The sequence below is a fragment of the Hemitrygon akajei genome, chromosome 4 (assembly GCF_048418815.1).
Source record: "Hemitrygon akajei chromosome 4, sHemAka1.3, whole genome shotgun sequence".
NCBI classification, from domain to species: Eukaryota; Metazoa; Chordata; class Chondrichthyes; order Myliobatiformes; family Dasyatidae; genus Hemitrygon; species Hemitrygon akajei.
Window position 1 is genome coordinate 174,416,941 of NC_133127.1, and position 22,272 is coordinate 174,439,212.

The window sequence follows — 22,272 nt, forward strand, 5'->3', positions numbered from 1 at the left end:
ACAGGAACTTGGTAGCATAAATTGGGAACAGATGTTCTCAGGGAAATATACAGAGGAAATGTGGCAAATGTTCAGGGGATACTTGTGTTGGATTCTGCACAGGTATGTTCGAATGAGACAGGGAGAGGACGGTAAGGTACAGGAACCGTGGTGTACAAAGGCTGTTGTAAATCTAGTCAAGAAGAAAAGAAGAGCTTATGAAAGGTTCAAAAAACTAGGTTATGATAGAGATCTAGAAGATTATAAGGCTAGCAGGAAGGAGCTTAAGAATGAAATTATGAGAGCCAGAAGGGGCCATGAGAGGGCCTTAGCAGACAGGATTAAGAAAAACCCCAAAGCATTCTACAAATATAGGAAGAGCAAGGGGTTTAAGACATGAGTGAATAGAATCAATCAAGTGTGACAGTGGAAAAGTGTGTATGGAACCAGAGGAGATAGCAGAGGTACTTAATGAATACTTTGCTTCAGTATTCACTATGGAAAAGGATCTTGGTGATTGTAGGGATGACTTGCAGTGGACTGAAAAGCTTGAGCATGTAGATATTAAGGAAGAGGATGTGCTGGAGCTTTTGGAAGGCTTCAAGTTGGATAAGTCGCCGGAACCAGACGAGATGTACCCCAAGCTACTGTGGGAGGCAAGGGAGGAGATTGCTGAGCCTCTGGTGATGATCTTTTCATCATCAATGAGGATGGGAGAGGTTCCAGAGGATTGGAGGGTTGCAGATGTTTTTCTATTATTCAAGAAAGGGAGTAGAGATAGTCCAGGAAATTATAGGCCACTGAGTCTTACTTTAATGGTTGGTAAGCTGATGGAGAAGATCCTGAGAAGCAGGATTTATGAACATTTGAAGAGGCATAATACGATTAGGAATAGTCAGCATAGCTTTGTCAAAGGCAGGTCGTGCCTTATGAGCCTGATTGAATATTTTGAGAATGTGACTAAGCAGATTGATGAAGGTAGAGCAGTAGATGTAATGTAAATGGATTTCAACAAGGCATTCGATAAGGTACCCCATGCAAGGCTTATTGAGAAAGTAAGGAGGCATGGGATCCAAGGGGACATTGCTTTGTCCAGAACTGGCTTGCCCACAGAAGGCAAAGAGTGGTTGTAGATGGGTCATATTCTGCATGGAGGTCTGTGACCAGTGGTGTGCCTCAGGGATTTGTTCTGGGACCCCTGCTCTTCGTGATTTTTATAAATGACCTGGATGAGGAAGTGGAGGAATGGGTTAATAAATTTGCTGATGACACAAAGGTTGGGGGTGTTGTGGATAGTGTGGAGGGCTGTCAGAGGTTACGTTGGGACATTGATAGGATGCAAAACTGAGCTGAGAAGTGGCTGAGAACTGAGAGTTTAACCCAGATAAGTGTGAGGTCGTTCATTTTGGTAGGTCAAATACGATGGCAGAATATAGTATTAATGGTAAGACTCTTGGCAGTGTGGAGGATCAGAAGGATCTTGGGGTCCAAGTCCATAGGACACTCAAAGCTGCTGTGCAAGTTGATTCTGTGGTTAAGAAGGCATATGGTGTATTGGCCTTCATCAATCATGGGATTGAGTTTAAGAGCCGAGAGGTAATGTTACAGCTATAGAGGACCCTGGTCAGACCCCACTTGGAGTACTGTTCTCAGATCTGGTTGCCTCACTACAGGAAGGGTGTGGAAACCATAGGAAGGGTGCAGGGAAGATTTACAAGGATGTTGCCTAGATTGGGGAGTATGCCTTATGAAAACAGGTTGAGTGACCTCGGTCTTATTTTCTTGGAGCAATGAAGGATGAGAGATGACCTGATAGAGGTGTACAAGATGATAAGAGACATTTATCAAGTGGATAGTCAGAGGCTTTTTCCCGGGGGCTGAAATGGCTAACATGAGAGGACAGAGTTTTAAGGTGCTTGGAAGTAGGTACAGAGGAGATTTCAGGGGTAGGATTTTTTTTAAACGTACAGAGTGGTGAGTGCATGGGATGGGCTGCTGGCGATGGTGGTGGATGCAGATATGATAGGGTCTTTTAAGGAACTCCTGGATAGGTATATGGAGCTTAGAAAAATAGTGGGCTATGGGTAACCCTAGGTAATTTCTAAAGTAAGTACATGTTCGGCACAGCTTTGTGGGCCAAAGTGCTTGTGCTGTAGGTTTTCTATGTTTCCTTTTCTGAAGAATGGTATTGTTCTTCAGTTTTGAAGAAAAGCTGCAATTCAATGCATCATCGTGATGATTAATTAACCTTCTGTTTCTTCCAATCCTCCTTTGCCACTCCAGCTGAGCTTCCTGCTTCCCCACTTGAAGCTGGTAGTGAGAATTAAAATGTTGCCTTTACTCCTTTGCTCTTCATTAACTGCTCAAACCAAAACGATCTAAACACACAGACTTCTTCACAAAAGCAATGTAGGGCATACGTAGATCTTAATAATGAATTCTGTGGTGATACATGAACCCATATGTTCCTATTCTAACCACAATGACTGGCTAACAATTAATACTAAAAAGTTGTCTTCGTCTTTTTTTTTCACGATGTATTGGCCCGCTGGTCTGGTTTGCAGACCACGTTCATAACTAGAGTGATGCTTTAGGGGTGTGTGGAAGTTCTGTCATCCTGACGAAGCATATCTACTGGCTAGGTCTTTCCTAGCTTTGCCTATGCCAGCCACTATCATCATTTTCACTCTATCAGAGTTTCATGCATCAAGAATTTTCTCAATCTTCCTTTACAACTTTGTTGCTATCAGTACACTGTTTTCCAATATTAATACATAGAAAGTTCATGGTATCCACGATGGAGAAGTTAAATGTCTCAATTGAGGCCAGCATTTAAATTAATCTATCCACTCACCTCCAAAAAAAATTCTGGCAGAACTCCCAACTATTTCCAATCCTGGAACGGGAACTGCCTCCTACTCCCATCAGCGTGGAAACTTCTCTTTCTGGTTTCATACGGCAGCTTCCCGGAGCAGAGCCTCATCAAGATATTTTGCTTGTGCGCTCTATTTAGAACGTCAAAGCCACAGTGCAATAGGTGTCGGATGCTGATGCTTGTACTGATCCAAAGTATCTTTGGAAGTCAAGAATGAGGCATAAAACTTGTTGCTAACAGCTATTTTATTAATGTTACAGGAGCAAAGAAACAGCCTCGGGAGAACAAAGAAAAAAAGAACAGACTAATAAGTAATTGTGATTTTCTCATACTCAGACTAGAGATAACAAAATTCCACTGACAACAATTAAAAAATAGATTAGCCAGATTCAAGCAGTGTGATACCTGCTACTGAAGGCAATGTTTCTCAAAATTACTGAAGCCACTGCACCATTATTACTTGAAAATAAATAGGTGTTTGTATATATGTAACTATTGTACATGCAGTTTAACTACAAGAAAAATAACAATTCTACACCCTAATCAAACACAGGAAAATGTCCACCTCTGCATCTGTGATACCTTGATCATGATTATAAAATACTGTGGTGCTGATGTTCATGGCATTGATACTGCGTGTAAATATGAACTTGGGAATAATACTATGCTTATGTTCATGTTCAGAATTCCTAGTAAAGGCTTGTGGTCAGTAGCTGGCGTAAACTGAGAAGATTTGGGAAAACCTTAATTTGCAAAATGAATGTCAATACCATCTTCACCATCTGGGCATAACTTCATTCACTTGTGACCAATTACCATTCACTTCAAGTGATTGGCACACTGTCCATGATAAAGCTAATCACTAGCACATGGTTAGAAGCATTGCAAGTATTTGTGTACAGTTTCATTTTCAAAAATTGCTGTCATCACTCAATACAAAGAACAAATTCAATATTAATGCAGAATCTTTATTGTGCGAACTTGACTGGAAGTATGGCCAGTTCTTTGGGGGGGGGGCAATGCTTCAGGATTACAGTTAAGACGTTATCAAGGATCACAGCTCCATCTACAACTTTAATGTGCGTACAGTAAATAGAACTGACTCTTCTACAAGGCTGAAAGCCACACAGGAATGAACAGGGCCTGATCACTCAAGTGTGAGAATAAAACATAATTTACAATAGATGGTACTGTTGTAACACCAGACTACCAATGCTGACTTTGTTTATCCGTAAAGTACCAGCAGCTGTGTGTGGAATTCAGTGCATCTCTTTCATAACTTTTTGCAGCTTAGGATGCCTGTTGAAGCATGTCTGAATGCGGAATTCCTGAAATTGCCAGCAAGTCTCTAAAGGTTCCTGGCATTGAGCAGCAGACGGTCAATTCGCTGCAGTTATATGATGGTTGTAATGATATATATAGTGTATGTCGGATGATGTCTTTTTAGGGGGATTGGGAAATTACTGGTAGTGGTATTCCTAATCACCTGCTACCTTCATCCTGTGTGCCAGAGGTTGGGAAGATACTGCTGGCAGCACACAGTAGAAAATGTAATTTTAATTCAGCTGCAGGAATCCCTGCCCTTCTTAAACCCCTTCCTTATAACTACTGCATCACCCATCGGTCAAAGATAGACAGACATTCCTACCTGCTATAGCCTCATCTTCAACCATTGTTTGCACCTCATCAGATCACCATGAGCCCACAGTCACAAAGGTAGACAACTTCTACCAAGTAGTATTGCCTCACTAAATCTGGATACTCTTTAATCCCTCACCTATATTATCACTTTATTCCAATTAGACCACCCATCAGACCTTGTTAACTTCAGTTGTCAGTAACCTAGCCTGTGCCCATCCTGGTCACTGATGAGTTAAGCCGACTACTGTGAAGTTTCGAACAATTCTTTGTCCAAATCTCTTCATATCTTCAGCTCCATCACAATCATCACTATGAACATCCCTACTGCCAAATCTTTTCCTTTGCAATTTACAAAACCATCAAAAGTTACTGGGAATGGATAATGCTACGAAACTTGTAATATTTCATAGAGCTACCAGTAAGCAAAGAAGGGATGTAGCCTTTTTCATTTGGGAAGATGCAAGTAGTATTTAGAGATGATATTATTGGAGGATTGTCCAAAAAGGCTGTATGGGTAGAATGTAGAAACAAGGGGTCACTCTATTGGAGATGTATTATTGACCTGCAATTGTCAGCAGCGTCTTGAGAAACAGGTGGATAGAGACATTGCTCATAGTTGTAAGAACACTAGGGTTGAATTTGTTATTTCTCTACTATTGACTGGGCCATCCAGAATGTTAAGGGTACTAGATATGGTGGATTTTGTGAAATGTGTCCAGGCATGTTTCCCTGAGTCAATATATAGACGGCCTTACTTGGGAGGTGTAATACTGGGGGACCAAGGTAGAGCAAGTAACCGTCAAGGCTCACCTTGGCTCTAGTGACAACAATTCTGTTAGTTTTAAAACAGTAGTGGAAAAGGATAGGTTACATCCACAAGTTAGGGTCCTAAACTGGAGCAGAATTAATTTGGAGGGAATTGGGATCATGAGAACATAAGACACAAGAGAACAATTTGCTATTCATGAGTTTGCTCTGCTATTCGAACATGGCTGATCAGAGAAGGTTCACGAGGATGATTCCAGGAATGTGAGGGTATTGTATTAGGAGTGTTTGATGGCTCTAGGCCTGTACTCGCTGTAATTTAGAAGAATGGTGGGGGGGGGGGGGGGGAACTCAATGAAACCTATCAAATGTTGAAAGGCCTAGGTAGAGTGGATGTGGTGAGGATGTTTCCTGTAGTGGAAGAGTCTAGGACCAGAGGGCACACCCTCAGAAAAGAGGGGAGTCCATTTAGAACAGAGATGAGGAGGGATTTCTTTCACCAGCAGGTGGTGAATCTGTGGGATTCATTGCCACGGACTATTGTCAAAGCCAAGTCACTGTGCTCATGTAAAGTGAAGGTTGATAGATTCTTGATTTGTAAGGGTTTCAGAGGTTACGGGAGAAGATAGAAGAATGGGGTTTTGAATGATAATATATCAGCTAAAAAGGAATTGCAGAGTTTACTCAATGGGCTGATTAGCCCGATTTGGCTCCTATACCATATGGTGTTAAATGGGGCCCAAAACTTCTCACAATACTCCAAACGTGGTCTGACTAATGCCTTACAAAGCCTCAGCCATAGGCTTGCAGGATATGGCAGAGGTGGACTAGATGAGCCTGCTTGAAGGGGAAGAAACAAACAAGACAGGCTTTTAAAAAAATGTGATAGCAAGCATCCAGGAGCAGTATGTTTTTGTTAAGGTGAAAGGTAAGCCTAGCAAGTTTAGGGGACTTGGGCTGACGATATTGAGGCTCAGGTAAAGAAAAAGGAGGAAGCATAGACTGATGGATTCACTCTTCAACCCAATGACTAGAAGAGGGAAATCAGGAGGGGAAGAGAGGGTCCGAGATGGATCTGGTAGGCAAGGTTAAGGCCAGGGGTGTCAAACTCATTTTAGGTCACGGGCCGGATTGAGCAAAATGCAGCTTCATGCGGGCCGGATCAGTCGGACGCGTGCGAACGCAGCTTTCGTTGCCTCTGTTTTTTCAGCCTGCTCTCATGTGTCTCAGTCTCTGCTATAACTACAAAGTGTTTCACTTTACAAATTCCGTTTCTTATGAAGAAGACTGCCGAGCAAGACTGCCGAATAAACACTAAAAACCCTGAAAACCTGGTACCTGAATAAACTCAGCATTAGCCATATCATACGCCATAGGCGCTTCGATTACTGGGGCCAGCTTTAATAGTAATTAGATATTATCTCGCGGGCCAAAGATAATTCCACCGTGGGCCGGATTTGGCCCGCGGGCCTTGAGTTTGACATATATGGTTAAGGCAAATCCCAAGAGGTTCTATAGATATATGAAAAGGGTGGCTAGGGACTGAGAAAGTCCCCTTCGAGTACAGCAGGGTTGTCAATGTCTTGAGCCGCAGGAGATGGGTGGGATTTTTAAATAGACATTTCTCCTCAGTGTTTACTCAGAGTATCATGATTGCTCAAGTAGTAAGGGAAACAGGTGGAGATATTTTGGAGAACATTCATATTACCAGAGAAGAGGTGTTTACATTGCAGTAAAGTGAATAAAACCCTAGACCTTGACCAAGTGCTTTCTTGGAATTTGTGGGCGGGTAGAGAGGAAATAGCTGAGGCACACGCAGAGATGTTTGTTTCATTGTTAGCCACTGGTGAAGTTCCCGAAGACTGAACTATGGCTAATGTCGTTTAAGAAGGGGAGCTAGGACACGCCAGAGAACTGCAAGCCCATCAATAGTGGGGAAGTTTATGGGAAGAATTGTAAGGGACAGATTCTACCAGCATTTAAATAGACAGTCTGAATAGGAGTGAGTGTGGCTTTATGCATGGATAGTCACGTTTGATGACCCTTTTGAGTTTTGAATTAACCAACAAGGTAGATGAGTGTAGGGCAATGGCAGTTGTCTATTTGGAATCTAGCAAGACCCTTACAAGATCCCACATTGTAGACTGGCATTCCCATGGAATACTGGGAGAGAAATTTTGCTGGATTTAAAATTAGCCTGGAGGTAGGAAACTGTGCTGGGTGAAGGTTTCTCAGATGGAGGCTGATGATTAGTGGTGTGCTGTACCCTTGTTATTTGTACAAATTATTTGGATGTAAGTGCACAAGGATTGATCAGGAAATTTGTGGATGATACAAAATTAGGTTTGTTGATAGGGAAGATTAGCCTAGATTACAGGGGGATCTTGTCCAAGTTGATAAGTGGCAAATGGATTTCAACATACATGTGTAAGGTGATGTATTTTGAAAAGTCAAAACAGTAGGACTTGTCCTAGAAATGATAGGTCACTAAGGAGAGTAATGGAACAGAGGGACTTGGGAATACAAGTATATAGTTCACTGAAAGTGTCACCACAGGTAGATAGGGTGGTGAGAAAGATATTTAGCATGTTGACCTTTATCAGTCAGGGCATTGGGTGTAGGTGTTGGGACATTATGCTGCAATTGGACAAGATGATGGTGAGGCTGCACTTGGAGTACTGTATACAGTTTTGGTCACCCTGCCTATAGGAAAACGTGGTTAAATTAGGAGTTCCAAAAAGATTTACTTTGATGTTGCCAGGACTAGAGAGCCTGATTAATAGGGAGAAATTGGCCTGTCTGGATCTTTATTCCTTGGAACATGGGAGAGTGAGGGGTAACCTCACTGGAATGTTTAAAATTATAAGATCATTGTCTTTTTCCCCCCAGGTAGGGAAGTCCAAAATTAAGAGTTATAAGTGAGATTGGACCAAAGGGGCAACTTTTTCCACACAGGCGATGAGTATGGATCACGTTGCCAGAAGTGGTTAAGGCAGATACAACACTATCATTTAAGAAACACTTGAGTAGGTATGTGAAAGGGTGGAGCTTAGAGGGATATGAGCCAAATGCAGGAAATCAAGACCAACTGGGTGGGTCTAACGGCCTGTATCCATGCTGTATGCTGCCTGACTTTAGTAGATATGTCATGTAGATATTTTTCAAAATTAAAATCTTTGGCGGAACAAAAAGATTTGCATCCAGAGAACATGCATTTGAGAGAAGTTCTGGGCAGAGTTGTTTGACAGGAGTAACTGAGAAAAAGACCTTTCCTTTTAAGAGAAAGGTAGAAATGGATTATTTAGGGTAATAGGGATTGTTTTAGTAAAAAGAATGTTTTATTTTTCAATCCATAAAAGTGTTAATAGCTGGATCCATCCACATTTCTTGATAAATATGCCTCTATTACATTAAATTATCATTGATATAAAGATCAAGTTATCACAGTATTCAATATTTCATTTGCTGCAAGCCAATTTACATAAATCTGTTGAATTTCAGTTTTATTGCTCTTCTTCCCCTTTGCTCTAGAGGGCGATGGTGCACCTAAAAACATTTGTTAAAATGTGATGCATGCCACTTCAAATTGTGATTTGCTACATTCAGGCAAGTTGTAAATACAATTGCTTCACTGAGAATAAAAGTCATGGGCTTGAGCTTTAGCAAGTACTTGCTAGAGAGACAAAGCTAAAACTTCATCTTCAATGACAACTAGCAAATCTAAAGTAATTATATTGAACATCACCTTTTAAGCTCAAGATGCTCTTTCAAAAAAAAAATCATATTTAGCTTTGAAGCCAATTAGTCTATTTCGTAACCAAATTTGAGGGAAAAGGGCTAGCTGTCTATCTGACCATCCACTGTCAAGTTCAACACTGGATGACTGCAGTGTCTGTTGCTACAGCCTGGGTCGTCTTGTTTTAAAATCTAGGATAGGATATTTAGTGTGGAATCCAGCCATACATCCCAACTGCACAACTTATGTCTCCTTTCATCAGTCCTTCCTCATTCAAATCTATCAGTGTAACCGTCGATTCCCTTTATCCTTCTGTAGTCTTCTCTTTAATGTAGCTCCACCATTTGATCAACCACTTCTACACTGGGAAATTACACATCTCACTCCCAGTGAAGAGGTTTCTTTTGAATTCAATGTGAACTTTCTAAATACCAGCCAATCAAAATCTACTTAGAAGGCCTTCAGGAGATTACCCTAGAATCGATTCTCAGCAGGAAGGGGGCCCCAAACATTTAGATGGGCGGTACAGCACACGTCGCATAGAGACACTGCCTCAATTCTCCTGTGACCTAGGGTCAATCCTCATGTCTATGGGCTCCCCCAAGTGATTTCCTCCTACATCCCAAGACCACAATAAACTGCTCTCACCATATTCCCATCAAAAGGGTTGATGGGAATATGGTAAGAGTAGGCAGGGCTATGATGGTGCTTAGCAGCAGCTCCTTTGAGCGCATCTGCAGAATGTTTAATTTCTACCTCTAATGTCTCTTCCCCCCCCCCCCCCTTTTCAGGGTGAACAGGGTCCTGATGGAAAACCTGACCTGGAGTTATGCTCAGACCGTTTCTTTGCGGCGGTAGGACTCAGTCCCAGGGGATCACGACTGGCTGCTTTTCCAAGTTCCAAGGACGTGCGTTCGGGGTTCCTGCAGCCGAGCTGATTCTATGCGGGTGCCGCCGACCGAAATGTCGCAGAAGAAAAGGGAACATTGGGAATAAAGATCAGCTGTCAGAGGTCTGTACTCGATGAATCGCTCTCTCCCTCATTGGTGGGAAAGAGTTTGTTGCTGACTCTAGAGTCGGGAGAACTCAGATAAAAAGCGATGCGACAGACTTTACCATCGCAAATCAGCCAGTTGTTTTGTTACGTTTCCTCTCTCACTGTGAAAGGCGAGTATCTCTCTTACCCTTTATTAGGAAGAGGGAGAGCCTGTGGTATGTGGAATTGTCGGGTGAGTAATTAGATTTTGTTCTCCGTATCATTGTCATTTTTGGGAGTTTTGCTTTTGCTTGCTTGGTAGGTGGAGGGTGCTGATGCCTTTTTTTTGCTGGTGGGGGCGCTGTTTTGCTGCTGCTTGTGCGCGGAAGGTCCAAACGTTTTTACCGTCACTCATTTTTTGGAGCGCTCTTCTGGTTTTGTGGATCTCTGTGAAGAACAAGAATCCCTCCATGGTTTTATCAAGTTCTTTAATGTTACCTTCTCTAAACTGTTAGGCCAATTATCATGCATCACAGAAACATGCTCTTTAGCTCACAATATCCATGCTTCTCTTTTTGCTCATCTAAACCAATCTCATGGGCTGTGGTAAAACTGTATTCTTCTCTACCTTGTAGCTTTTATTCCCCAGTTCTCAGAAGTTATACTTCAAAATTCAGTACAAATAAAGTAGATTTTAATTATGGAATTTAAAATGAGCTTGTGATACTATTTGTTTCAAGTCAAAAAGAATGACATTACAAAAAGTACTTGATTCAATATATCAATTTTTCAATTTAATTTTGAAAGAACATCATTGTAGTACAGTATTATTAGGGGGGAAAACTTTAGTGGACAATAACCAGATGAGATTTTATTACAAACACAAGAGATTCTACAGATGTTGGGAATCTTGAACACCACCACACACAGTGCTAGAGAAACTCAGCAAGTCAAGCAGCATCTATGGAGGGGAATAAATAGTTGACAATTGGGACTGAGATGAAGGGTTTCAGTCTCAATCATCCACTGTTTATTCCCCATCCATAGATGCTGCCTGAGTTGCTGAGTTTCTCCAGCACTTTGTGTGTTGCTTGAGATTTTATTAGGCATTCATAAACTCAGTCTGTAAGATTATAAGACACAGGAGCAGAATCAGGCCATTCAGCCCATCGAGTCTGCTCTACCATTCCATCATGGCTTATCCCAGATCCCATTCAACCCCATAAACCTGCCTTCTCACTATATCCTTTGATGCCCTGACCAATCAGGAAATCACCAACATCCACCTTAAATATATGCACGGACTTGACCTCCACCGCAGTCTGTGGCAAAGCATTCCACAGATTCACTCCTCTCTGGCTAAAAGTTCCTCACCTTGTTTCTAAAGGGTCACCTCTCAATTTTGACACTGTCCCCTTTAGTTTGGGATACACCCATCAGAGTAAACAACCTCTCCACATCCACCCAATCTAGCCCTTTCAACATTTGGTGAGTTTCAATGGGATCCACACCCCCCCCCCACCACATTCTTCTAAATTCCAGTGACCACAGGCCCAAAGCTGCCAAATGCTTCCTCGTATGTTAACCCCTTCATTCCTGGAATTATCCTCATGAACCTCCTCTGGACTCTCTCCAATGACGACACATCCTTTCATGAGATATGGGGCACAAAACTGGTGACAATACTCCAAGGTGGCCTGACTAGTGTCTTATAAAGCCACAGCATCATCTCCTTACTTTTATATTCTATTCCCCTTGAAATACATGCCTACGTTGCATTTGCCTTCTTTACCACAGACTCAACCTGTAAATTAACCTTCTGGGAGTCTTACAGAGACTGCCAAGTCCCTTTGCACCTCTGATGTTTGAATTTTCTCCCCATTTAGATGATAGTCCACGATATTGTTCCTTTTACCAAAATGCATCATACATTGCCAACACTGTTGCCCATTCTTCCAATTTATCCAAGTCTTGCTGCAATCACATTGCTTCCTCGGCACTACGTCCCCCTCCCCCTCTTCATATCATCCACAAACTTTGCCACAAAACCATCAATTCCATTATCTAAATCACTGACAATGTGAAATGTAGCAGTACTAATACTGACCCCTGAGGAACACCACTAGTCACTGGCAGCCAATCAGAAAAGGCCCCTTTTATTCCCACTCACTGCCTCCTGTCTGTCAGCCATTCTGCTATCTAAGCCAGTATCTTTCCTGTGATGCCATGGGATTTTATCTTGTTAAGCAGCCTCACATGTGGCACCTTACCAAACGCCTTATAAAAATCCAAGTAAATGACATCCACTGCCTCTCGTTTGTCCACCCTTGTTATTTCCTTGAACAGATTTGTCAGGCAAGATTTCCCTTTACAGAAACCATGCTGACTTTGACTTATTCTATCATTAGTCTCCAAGTATCTCCAAACCTCATCCTTAATAAATGACTCCAAGACTTTCCCAATCACTGAGGTTAGACAAACTGGCCTATAATTTCCTTTCTTTTGCCTTCACCACCCCCCCCCTTCTTAAAGAGTGGAATGACATTTGCAATCTTCCGGTCCTCAGGGGACCATGCCAGAATCAAGTGATTCTTGAAAGATCACGACCAATGCATACGTTATTTCTTCAGCAACCTCTCTCAGGATTCTGGGATGTAGTCCATCCGGCCCAGGTGACATATTCACCTTAAGACCTTTGAGTTTGCCTGGCACTTTTTCCTTTTTATAGCAATGGCACTCACTCCTGCTCCCGGACACTCAGTCACCTCTGGCACATTGCTAGTGTCTTCCACACTGAAGACAAATGGAAAGTACAATTTAATTTCATCCACCATTTCTTTGTCTCCCATTACCTCACCAGCATCATTTTCCAGTGGTCCAATATCAACTCTTACTTCCTTTTTATTCTTTATACAACTGAAAAAAATTAGCACCCTACTTTATATTACTAGCTAGTCTTTCATTTCCATCTTCTTAAAGGTTTTTAAGTTGCCTTTTGGTTGATTGCAAAAGCTTCCCAATCATCCAACTTCCTACTCACTTTTGCTACCTTTATGCCCTTTCCTTGGCTTTTACGCAGTCCTCATCTTTCTTTGTTAACCACAGTTGCCTACCCCTACCATGAGAACTTCTTCCTCTGTGGGACATAGCTATCCTGTGCCTTGTGAACTATTCCCAGAAACTTCAGCCATCTCTGCTCTGCTGTCATCCCCATCAATATCCTCCTCCAATCCACCTGTGCAAACTCCTCTCATGCCTCTGTAATTCCCTTTATTCCATTGCAATATTGATACATCTGACTTGAGCTTCTCCCTCTCCAATTGCAGTATGAATTCAATCATATTATGATCACTGCATGCCAAGGGCTCTTTTATGTTAAGCTCCTTAATGAGATCTGGGTTATTACACAACACGCAACATAAGATGGCCTTTCCCCAAGTAGGCTCAAGCACACGCTGCTCTAAAAAGCCATCTCATGGGTATTCAACAAATTCCCTCTCTTGTGATCTGACACCAACCTGATTTTGCCAATGCCCATACATACTGAAGTCCCCCATTACAATTGTGTCATACACTTATTACATGCCTTTTCCAGCTCCCTTTACAATCTCAACCCCATGTTTTGGCTACTATTTGGAGGCCTATATACGATTCCCATGTTTTTTTTAAACCCTTGCAATTTCTTAACTCCACCCACAAAGATTCAACATTCTCTGACCCTATGTCATCTCTTTCTAAAGATGTAATTCCATCTCTTACCAACAGAGCCACACCACTACCTGTGCCTTCCTGCCTGTCCTTTCAATGCAAAGTTTCTTTGATGTTAAGCTCAACTATGGCCTTCTTTCAGCCACAACTCAGTGATGCCCACAACAGACCACAAATCTCTAATTGTGCCACAAGTTCATCCACCCTATTCAAAATGCTACATGTATTTAAATACAGCACATACAGTCCTGTATTATTTGTCCTTTTGAATTTTGCCGCTGTGGTACAACTTAACTCTTTGCTCTGTCTGCATTTGTGCCCAGTCATTGGCTTGTCCTTCCTTACAATTCATGTTACACCCTGTCATCTACTTGTAAGCCTGCTGGCTCATCCTCAGCTCCATCATACTGGTTCCCATCCCCCCGCCATATTAGTTTAAACCACCCCCAAAAGCTCTCATAAATCTGTCCACAAAAATATTGGTCCCCCTCTCATTCAAGTCCAACCCATCCCTTTTGTACAGGTCCCACCTGCCCCAGAAGAGGTCCTAATTATCCAGAAATCTGAATCCTTCATCTGAAAATAAGTTTGTATATTTATCTATCTTGATTAAAACCAGTACCATCACCCCTTATCTATTAATGTCCTTGTGTAATTACCTGTTTGGTAGAGCAACAGTGACAACTTTAAGTCACCTCCATTATTTACTTACTTTCCATCAAGTACTTTTCATGATTAATAAACTATGCCATAAATCTGAACGAGCTGAGTGTGGCTTAGAGCACACCCAGTTTAGAAATATGGATATGAATGCATGTCCAAACTTCAAGATTAATGATTGAAAAATGAGAAATAAAACAGAAACAATTTATGTCATCACAAAATCCTTTCCAGTTTTACTGATTCTTACAGCGCTTCAAGTATTTTCTGCAATATTCAGTAAAGCTTTCAAACTGTATGAATTAGAATTGAATTCATGGGACTGTTGGTGAGTTGGGCTAGTACATTATTCTCACTCGTGGATTGAGCACATTTGTGGCAAGTTTTCAAACAGTGATAATTAAAAATATATTTGAAACCTGAATATTGATTCTTCTGGAGGTGGACAAAGCCAGACAAACAACAGTGCTGTCAGGCTTTCTTTGGACAGCCTAATGCCATACAGACACACAAAAATGAAAAATAAGAAACCTGCGAGGTTTAATTAGTACAAACATGCCTGGCCTGCTGTCCATCTCCAGAATAAAACATAGTGGAAAACTGACATTGGATCAAATATTCCTGTCAGATTCTGAACATTTTGTTTTCATACAATTGATTCTGAATGATTGCTGATTGAGAATTTGTCACTATTGCATTGTGCTGGCATTAAAGCTGACCTAATGATGTATATCAATGGATTTGCCAACTAGAAGCTCCAAAAGGGAGTAAGCATTTAACTATTAAGAAATTCATATTTACTTCAGCAGCTTTGGAAGCAGTGCAGAGGATGTTCACCGGGTTGATTCCAGAGATGAGGGATTTAGATTATGAGGAGAGATTGAGTCGCCTGGGACTGTACTCATTGGAATTCAGAAGAATGAGAGATCTTAGAGACATACAAGATTATGAAAGGGATAGGCAAGATAGAGGCAGGAAAGTTGTTTCCACTGATAGGTGAGACTAGAACAAGAGGACAAAGCCTCAAGATTTGGGGGAGTAGATTTAGGACAGATGAGGAGGAACTACTTTTCCCAGAGAGTGATGAATCTGTGGAATTCTCTACCCTCTGAAGCAGAGGAGGCTACCCTCAGTAAATATATTTAAGACAAGGTTAGATAAATTTTTGCATAGTCAGGGAATTAAGGGTTATGGGGAAAAGGCAGGTAGGTGGAGATGAGTCTATGGCCAGATCAGCCATGATCTTATTGAATGCTGGAGGAGGTTCGACGGGCCAGATAGCCTACTCCTGCTTCCATTTCTTATATTCTTACATGGAAAATTAAACTGCCGATGTCTCAATGTCAGTGTGTAGATTTTCTACAAACATCCTTTCCACAAATCATTCATTTTGAATGTATTAATTCAGGGATAGTGGTATATTAAAAACATTTATATGTAATAGTTTCACCTAGATAATATAAATAATGCTTCTTAACATGAGAGATCTATGCCAATCCTTACCTTTGGCTTCACCTGAACCGTCAATAAGGTTGCAATGGTGATTTCATGCCAACAGTGGTCAAACTATTCAACTCAAGTAAATTTGAGTGCATAACGAAATTATTTCCTATAAAAGGAATGAACAACACACTTGTGCTGGACGCATTCTATTATCAAATACACATATGAAAAAAATGCCATTAACAAGCCACAACAGGTCATGAGACCTTGTATGTTAAGCCTGAGCATAATAAATAGCTAGGGTATAGAACACAGAAATCTGTAGCACATTACAGGCCCTTTGGCCTACAAGGTTGTGCTGACCATGTAACCTACTCTAGAAACTGCTTGAAAGTACCTGAAATTACCTTACTGCCAAATACTCCATTTTTCTAAGCTTCATATACCTACCCAAGTTTCTTAAAAGACTCTATTGTATCTGCCTCCACCACTGTCGCCAGGAGTGCATTCCACGCACACACCACTGTGTGAAAAATTTACCCCTAACATCCCCTCTGTACCTTCTTCCAAGCACCTTAAAACTATGCCTCTATAGGTATATCAAGAATTACTTTGCATTTTACTAGAGAAATTCAGAACAGGAAATTCTATGAGTATAAGGACACATGCTTAGAACTAAAAACAAGCTAATGTAAAGTTGATCCAAGAAAGCACTGATCTGAGCAGTGAATTGGACTTTAGGATGATAAATCGGCAATAAAATGAAACGGTCTACATGAATTAGAAGGGACAAAAATTTTGGATAAAGGACGGAAAACCAGATAAGCTGCCATAGAAAACTTGAACGCACAAAGTAGCTTAATACAGTACTGTTTTGACACAGCTAATTCAAAATATTAGAAACATGGGAAAAAAATACAGACTCTGGCAACTTTGAAACAGGGTTTGCTTTAGTTCTCACATTTGTGGAAGATATTGCGTTGAAAATATGTGATAATGAATACGAACACACCTCACTTTGGTTCTAAACTATATGCTCAATTTTCATTTATGGTTATCCCTTGCCTTTCCTCCAAAATGCACCCTCATGTATGACTACTATCAAGTAAAAAGAACAAATGATACTGGAATCATAAATGAAACACTTGTAACGTCGACGGTTTAAACCATAAGAAATAAAAAGCAAAACACAGCAGTCAACTACTTTGAATAGGCAGGTGTTTATTTTGTTCAGGCTTTGGGTTTTTATTTTACATTATCAAACAGAGCTGAGGTACTAGTGATATTCCAGGACAAAATTTTCCTTTTTTAACTTCCGGTTATCATAGTAACAAGACATACGCAAAAGTAGTAATGAATATACAGTTGCATGGGTACAACAGTCAAGCCAAGTAAGCCATATTCTGTTCAAAAACCAGTACTATTGAAACTGCACACTACTGCACCACAGAAGCCTTGAGAGCTCAGCTTGTGAAATAATTTTAAATTCATACATAAAAGAAAAATGCTGCTCTCCAAAAAATTGTTCACAAGCTTGTTAGTTTTGTCAGTGTATAAAGAAGTTCTGATAAAAATCAGCATGCTCTTGTTTGGCCAGACAACTTCCCCAGTTGAGCTTTAATGATTGTTTAAATACCGTGGAGAAAAGAAAATGCATGGGCAATCCATTTAGTGTTATTTTCTTGTACTCCAAGAAAAATGAGGATTACAAATGGCAAACGTATATAAAGAACCCAAGCCACACCGTCTTACAGTATTTTCAGTAGGAAAATTAAGAACTAATTAGTTATCTAAATGGATAAGCAAAAAATCTGCAATACATTACAGCTCCAGCATGCAGGGGGAAAAGCAGCCATTTCAGGCAACATTTCAAAGTGTGATAGACCGGTCAGATTTTGTAAAGACCAAGAAATCTTCGTGCCTGTAAATGCCACACCATAAGTAAGGCAGAATTATGATTCTTAGCAACAGTGAAACCAACTATACCTGCAGCCCTACTTTAACAACGCATGAGGTGTAGGCACTTAAAGGATGCAAAAAATTTTAACTGGATAGTTTCGTGTGGTTTTACTTTCTCCAGTAAAAATACAGTAAAAGTGGTGTACAGCATGAACTAGAAACAGTTTCTCCAACCCCCCAAACAATTAGTCTAAACATGCTTTGATGCTTAGATTAGAAAGAAAGTCATAAGACAAAGCTATAGTGTTCTATGCTGAAAATCCTTACATGACAAAAATAATAATAAAATCAGTGACACTCATCTAAAAGACTGTAAAAAAAAACTGGAGCACAGAAATAAATTAGAGGGGAGATAAACAATCCTCTTAAATAAAAATCCTAAATCATATTATTCCAGGTAAGTAAACCAACTATGCAGAATTACAAATCCCTAAACAATATGGAAGCCCTATAACAAAAATTAATAGAAGATGCATAATTTTACAAATTCTGCATGTGAATGCTTTCCTTCTTTCAAATGCACAATTGAAAGATCTCTGTATGCTAGAGGACATTCTATTTTTAAAATGTGTGCAAGTGAGTAAAAAGAACTTTCCAGCCTATGCAACACAAAGGTTTGTCTTCAGTTATTTTTTGCCCTTTCAAATGCAATTATCTTGAAATTATGCTTAATTATTTGTAAGTGCATTTCTGAGGGGCCATCGCCATCTTAATTGATGGCTAAATTTAGGGGAAAAAAGACAAGTTGGGCCCAGATGAAGCGATAAAGGAATGGGGCAACATGAATTCATAGACATGATTTGGGTGGGGTTTAAATACTAACAGGTTTCAGCAAAACTACAAGTGATGTATGCTTTTAAGTTCTCTTTGCACACATGAAATTTAGTTAACAGATTTGGTTGAAAAACTTATCATTTTGAAGCATTAAAAAGATCCAATTCACTGGTGTCTCATTGTTCAGATATTGTAGTCACTGTCATAAAGCCACTTAGCATTCAGATGTTATCTGCATAAACTGTCCTTTACACTAAACAGCTACAGAGTTCCATCATTAAAAGTGCAATATTATACAATGCAAAGAACTAAATGTGTCTTCCAATTAAAAGTAAACTGATGCAGGTTGAGTTTTGGCAATTACATTTTTTTGTATTTATTTCCAATGAAGACACTGACATTTTCTCCACATTTGTGCTTGTGAAGCTAATAGATCAATTACAAGACAGCCAGCAATGATGAATTGCAATACTTTACCAACAGGGTAAGATTACTAGCCAATATTCACACTGTGGTGGATGGCAATGACAAATAAGCAGTGGGCTTTAGAACCAGTATTAGCAGGAGCATCCTCCCTCACTGACTGGTTGTTCTTGGGTCTTTTCCAGTTTTATATCAATCACTGAAAGTCATCTGTGTTAAGGGAAAGTTTATCATACATTTTAAAGCCTTTCTACTTTAAAGAAGGGCTGATCATTAACAATTACCAAAGAACTCAACAAATTCAGAGCTTCATAAAGCATCAAGACTCCATCAAATTGCAACATATTCAGGGTATTTTATAAAATGTATTGAATAAACAGATTCACACCTTCCTATATTATAATGAACGGGCTGAAGTTCTGACAGCAAACTTGTGATTCCAGCTTTAAACTACACATGCATTGAAACAATGGTTCCCAACATGTTTGAATGAAAACCCCACTTGCATAAACCTGGAAAAATATGCATACCTCATTCCCAACATACATACCTGATAACATCATAGCTCAGAGTTGGAGCTTTTTCAGTGATTCTGTGACAGCTGGTAGTCCCTAGACAGCTCTAGTCCCTAACTAGAGTGTTGAGAAATCTTTATTTTGCAAACTTTAATACTGAATTAATTTAAAAGTCTTTGTGTCACTCACATCCAACAAGAGATTACTTCTGAATAACTTCACACAATTTCCTAGAACTTTCCAACTTCCCTTCTTAAAAATTCCAGCAGAACTCACAATATTAGAAAATCATAATGCAACTTCTGAGTTTATAAATTCAGGACAAAAAGCAAAATTATCTAGTTGCCTCCCCCCCCCCCCCCACAGTTCTGTAAGTATTAAAGACCAAGTTCAATTTCATTTTACTGGTGCAAAGCCAATAAAGGATACTGTCTTCCCTGCTCTTGTCCTGTGTGCTTTCCATTCCAGGCAAGGCAGCAGCTACACGCCGGAAAAGCTACGGTAAGAGATACACAAAAATAAAAACTTTCATTTCATGAATTTTAAAAATGGATTGGTGTGATGGGAGGCATAAATAGGTGCAAAAATATTGGGAAAATATCTCTATCAGTCCCTTTAATTTGGTCCGTTCCTGTATCCTTGACTAACCAAATCCCCAAAGAGTTCAGCAAGCCACAAATAAAAAACTAAGATTTTTATTACAACTTTAATGTTACATCTTCTATTCAAGTTTAAACAAGAGGTGCAGATGCCAGAAGCATTATAGTTCCATTCCAGAACAATCTGGCAAAAGTACACTTTCTGGAAAATATTGCTGCATCCTTTTTTTAAAAAAAATCAGAAAAACATTCAATCTGAATGCAATTTTGAATTAACAAGTCAAATTTACAATCAACTGGTTTCGAAGACACAAAGCAAACAAATTTATCAAAATAATGGGGATCCGCAAACTCATAAATATTCAACAGTACACTGAATAAATCCATTTAGAAAACACTAAAGGTGACAGCAAACAGCACAAAAAAGCCCAACTTTACCACAAAGAGCATCCATGAATAATTCTTTTAATTGTAAAAATGTGTAGGTTATTACTGGAGATATACCCAAAGCAAATCGTAAAAGATGACTTAAAAAAAGAGCTAGTCCTTTTCAGATAGCACAGAACTGCTGAAAGAACATTGCTTTGTTGCAGAAAGCCAAAGAGAACTGAACTGCAGTGAGCACATAGTTTTCCCACAGCCAATCCAGTTATCAAATCAATAAATATGCAAGTTTAGCAAGACAAGCAGACTGGCTGACCAAATGACATCGAGCAGCAAGCAGGTTTAAATTTTCTCAGAAAATTTAGATAATAGTATTGTCTGGTACTACAGACAAAATATTTCAGAATTATGGAAGAGTTAACATATTGGCATGCAAGAATGACTGATTAATAGAAAGCAGAAGGCTATTGTAGATAGAATTCAGATCTTTCCTATATCCAAGTTGCATCATCTTTTACTCCAGCACCCGCAGAGGTCAACAGATGATATTAACAACTGCTTAGAATTGCTGTCATCACCTTTGCTTCCCATTCTTTAGTTGCCCACTACTCGAACATTTAACCCTAATCACGTGACTCTGCATAGTCAGCTTTGTAGGGGGAAAAAATTCACCGAACTGATTTAAAGGAAACTTGAATATTTCTGATTAAGAAATAAATGTGCATTCCAATACAGGTAAAAACAATGCTAATGTATTACTGATTGTGAAAGGTTATACTCAGAAGTATTTACCAGTGTATTTGCAATGCAAGTTGAAGAAAGCATCTACCTTTAGCACACTACTTAATTATACAGTAGGGCGAACCAATATTGAGGTAGAGCATTAACTAAGGAATAGCCCTTTGGTCTACTCAGAAGTTGTTGACCTGCCAGCAGATTGAGATACCTGTGGAGGAATTCTGTCAACTGGCACATTGGCGGCTGCAGGATTCGTGTTGAGGAATGCACTGAAGCTTGGGTGCAGCACCACAAGGGCTCAGTGGGGAAGAACCAGTGTACGGTTCTTGTTACTGGAGAGGGAATGGCCAGGTTGGGTGAGGAAACCCCTCAATTATGGTAGTAGTATACCACTCTAAAGGGGCCACGAGTGGCAGCAGTGGTATTGACGTGTAGGAATGTAATAGAAAGGTGCTGAAAGCACAAAAGGGCATAGCTTTAAGGTGCTTGGAAGTAGGTACAGAGGAGATGCCAGGGGCAAGTTTTTTTTTTTTTTTTTTTAAAACGCAGAGAGTGGTGAATGCGTGGAATGGGCTGCCGGCAGTAACGGAAATGATAGGGTCTTTTAAGAGACTCCTGGATGGATACATGGAGCTTCGAAAAATAGAAGGCTATGGATTAGCCTAAGTAGTTCTAAGGCAGAGGTCGGCAACCTTTTTGCCTCTGGGGCCTGATTGCATATTAATGAGCAAACGGTGGACCAGATAAATGCCATAAAAAACTTAAAATATGGGAATTATCCATTTAAATACATCTAGTTATGTATTGCCTCAAATTAATGAATAATGTATGCTAGAAAATCATTCGTGCTTTAGGTTGCCTACTCCTGTTCTAAGGTATGGACATATTTGGCACAGCTTTGTGGGCCAAAGGGCCTGTATTGTGCTGCAGGTTTTCTGTGTTTCTATATTTTTTAAAAGAATGAAATGCATTGCACAGTTTGTTCTTGTTTTATTATTATGAATAAAGCATATTTTGAGTTTTAAAAATTATGGAATAGATCTCTGCGTTATCACTATCAATAAAATAATTGTTATCTTTAGCATTCAGCATTTGCT

The 22,272-nt window shown here is 40.0% G+C and overlaps 2 protein-coding genes across 9 annotated transcripts in view; one reads left to right on the forward strand and one right to left on the reverse strand.

Moving 5' to 3' along the window:
- Positions 1-22,272, forward strand: part of LOC140726964 (proteasomal ATPase-associated factor 1-like) — a 474,892-nt gene that overhangs the window by 242,642 nt on the left and 209,978 nt on the right. The window lies entirely within an intron of this gene.
- Positions 16,985-22,272, reverse strand: part of rab6a (RAB6A, member RAS oncogene family) — an 86,005-nt gene continuing 80,717 nt past the window's right edge. For all 8 annotated transcript variants that reach the window (XM_073044011.1, XM_073044008.1, XM_073044012.1 and 5 more), the window contains exons 7-8: positions 19,884-19,950; positions 16,985-19,138 (exon numbers count right to left, since the gene is read on the reverse strand). In XM_073044011.1, the coding sequence (XP_072900112.1) occupies positions 19,074-19,138; positions 19,884-19,950 (132 nt within the window). In that variant the 3' untranslated portion in view covers positions 16,985-19,073. The remainder of the gene's footprint in view (positions 19,139-19,883; positions 19,951-22,272) is intronic.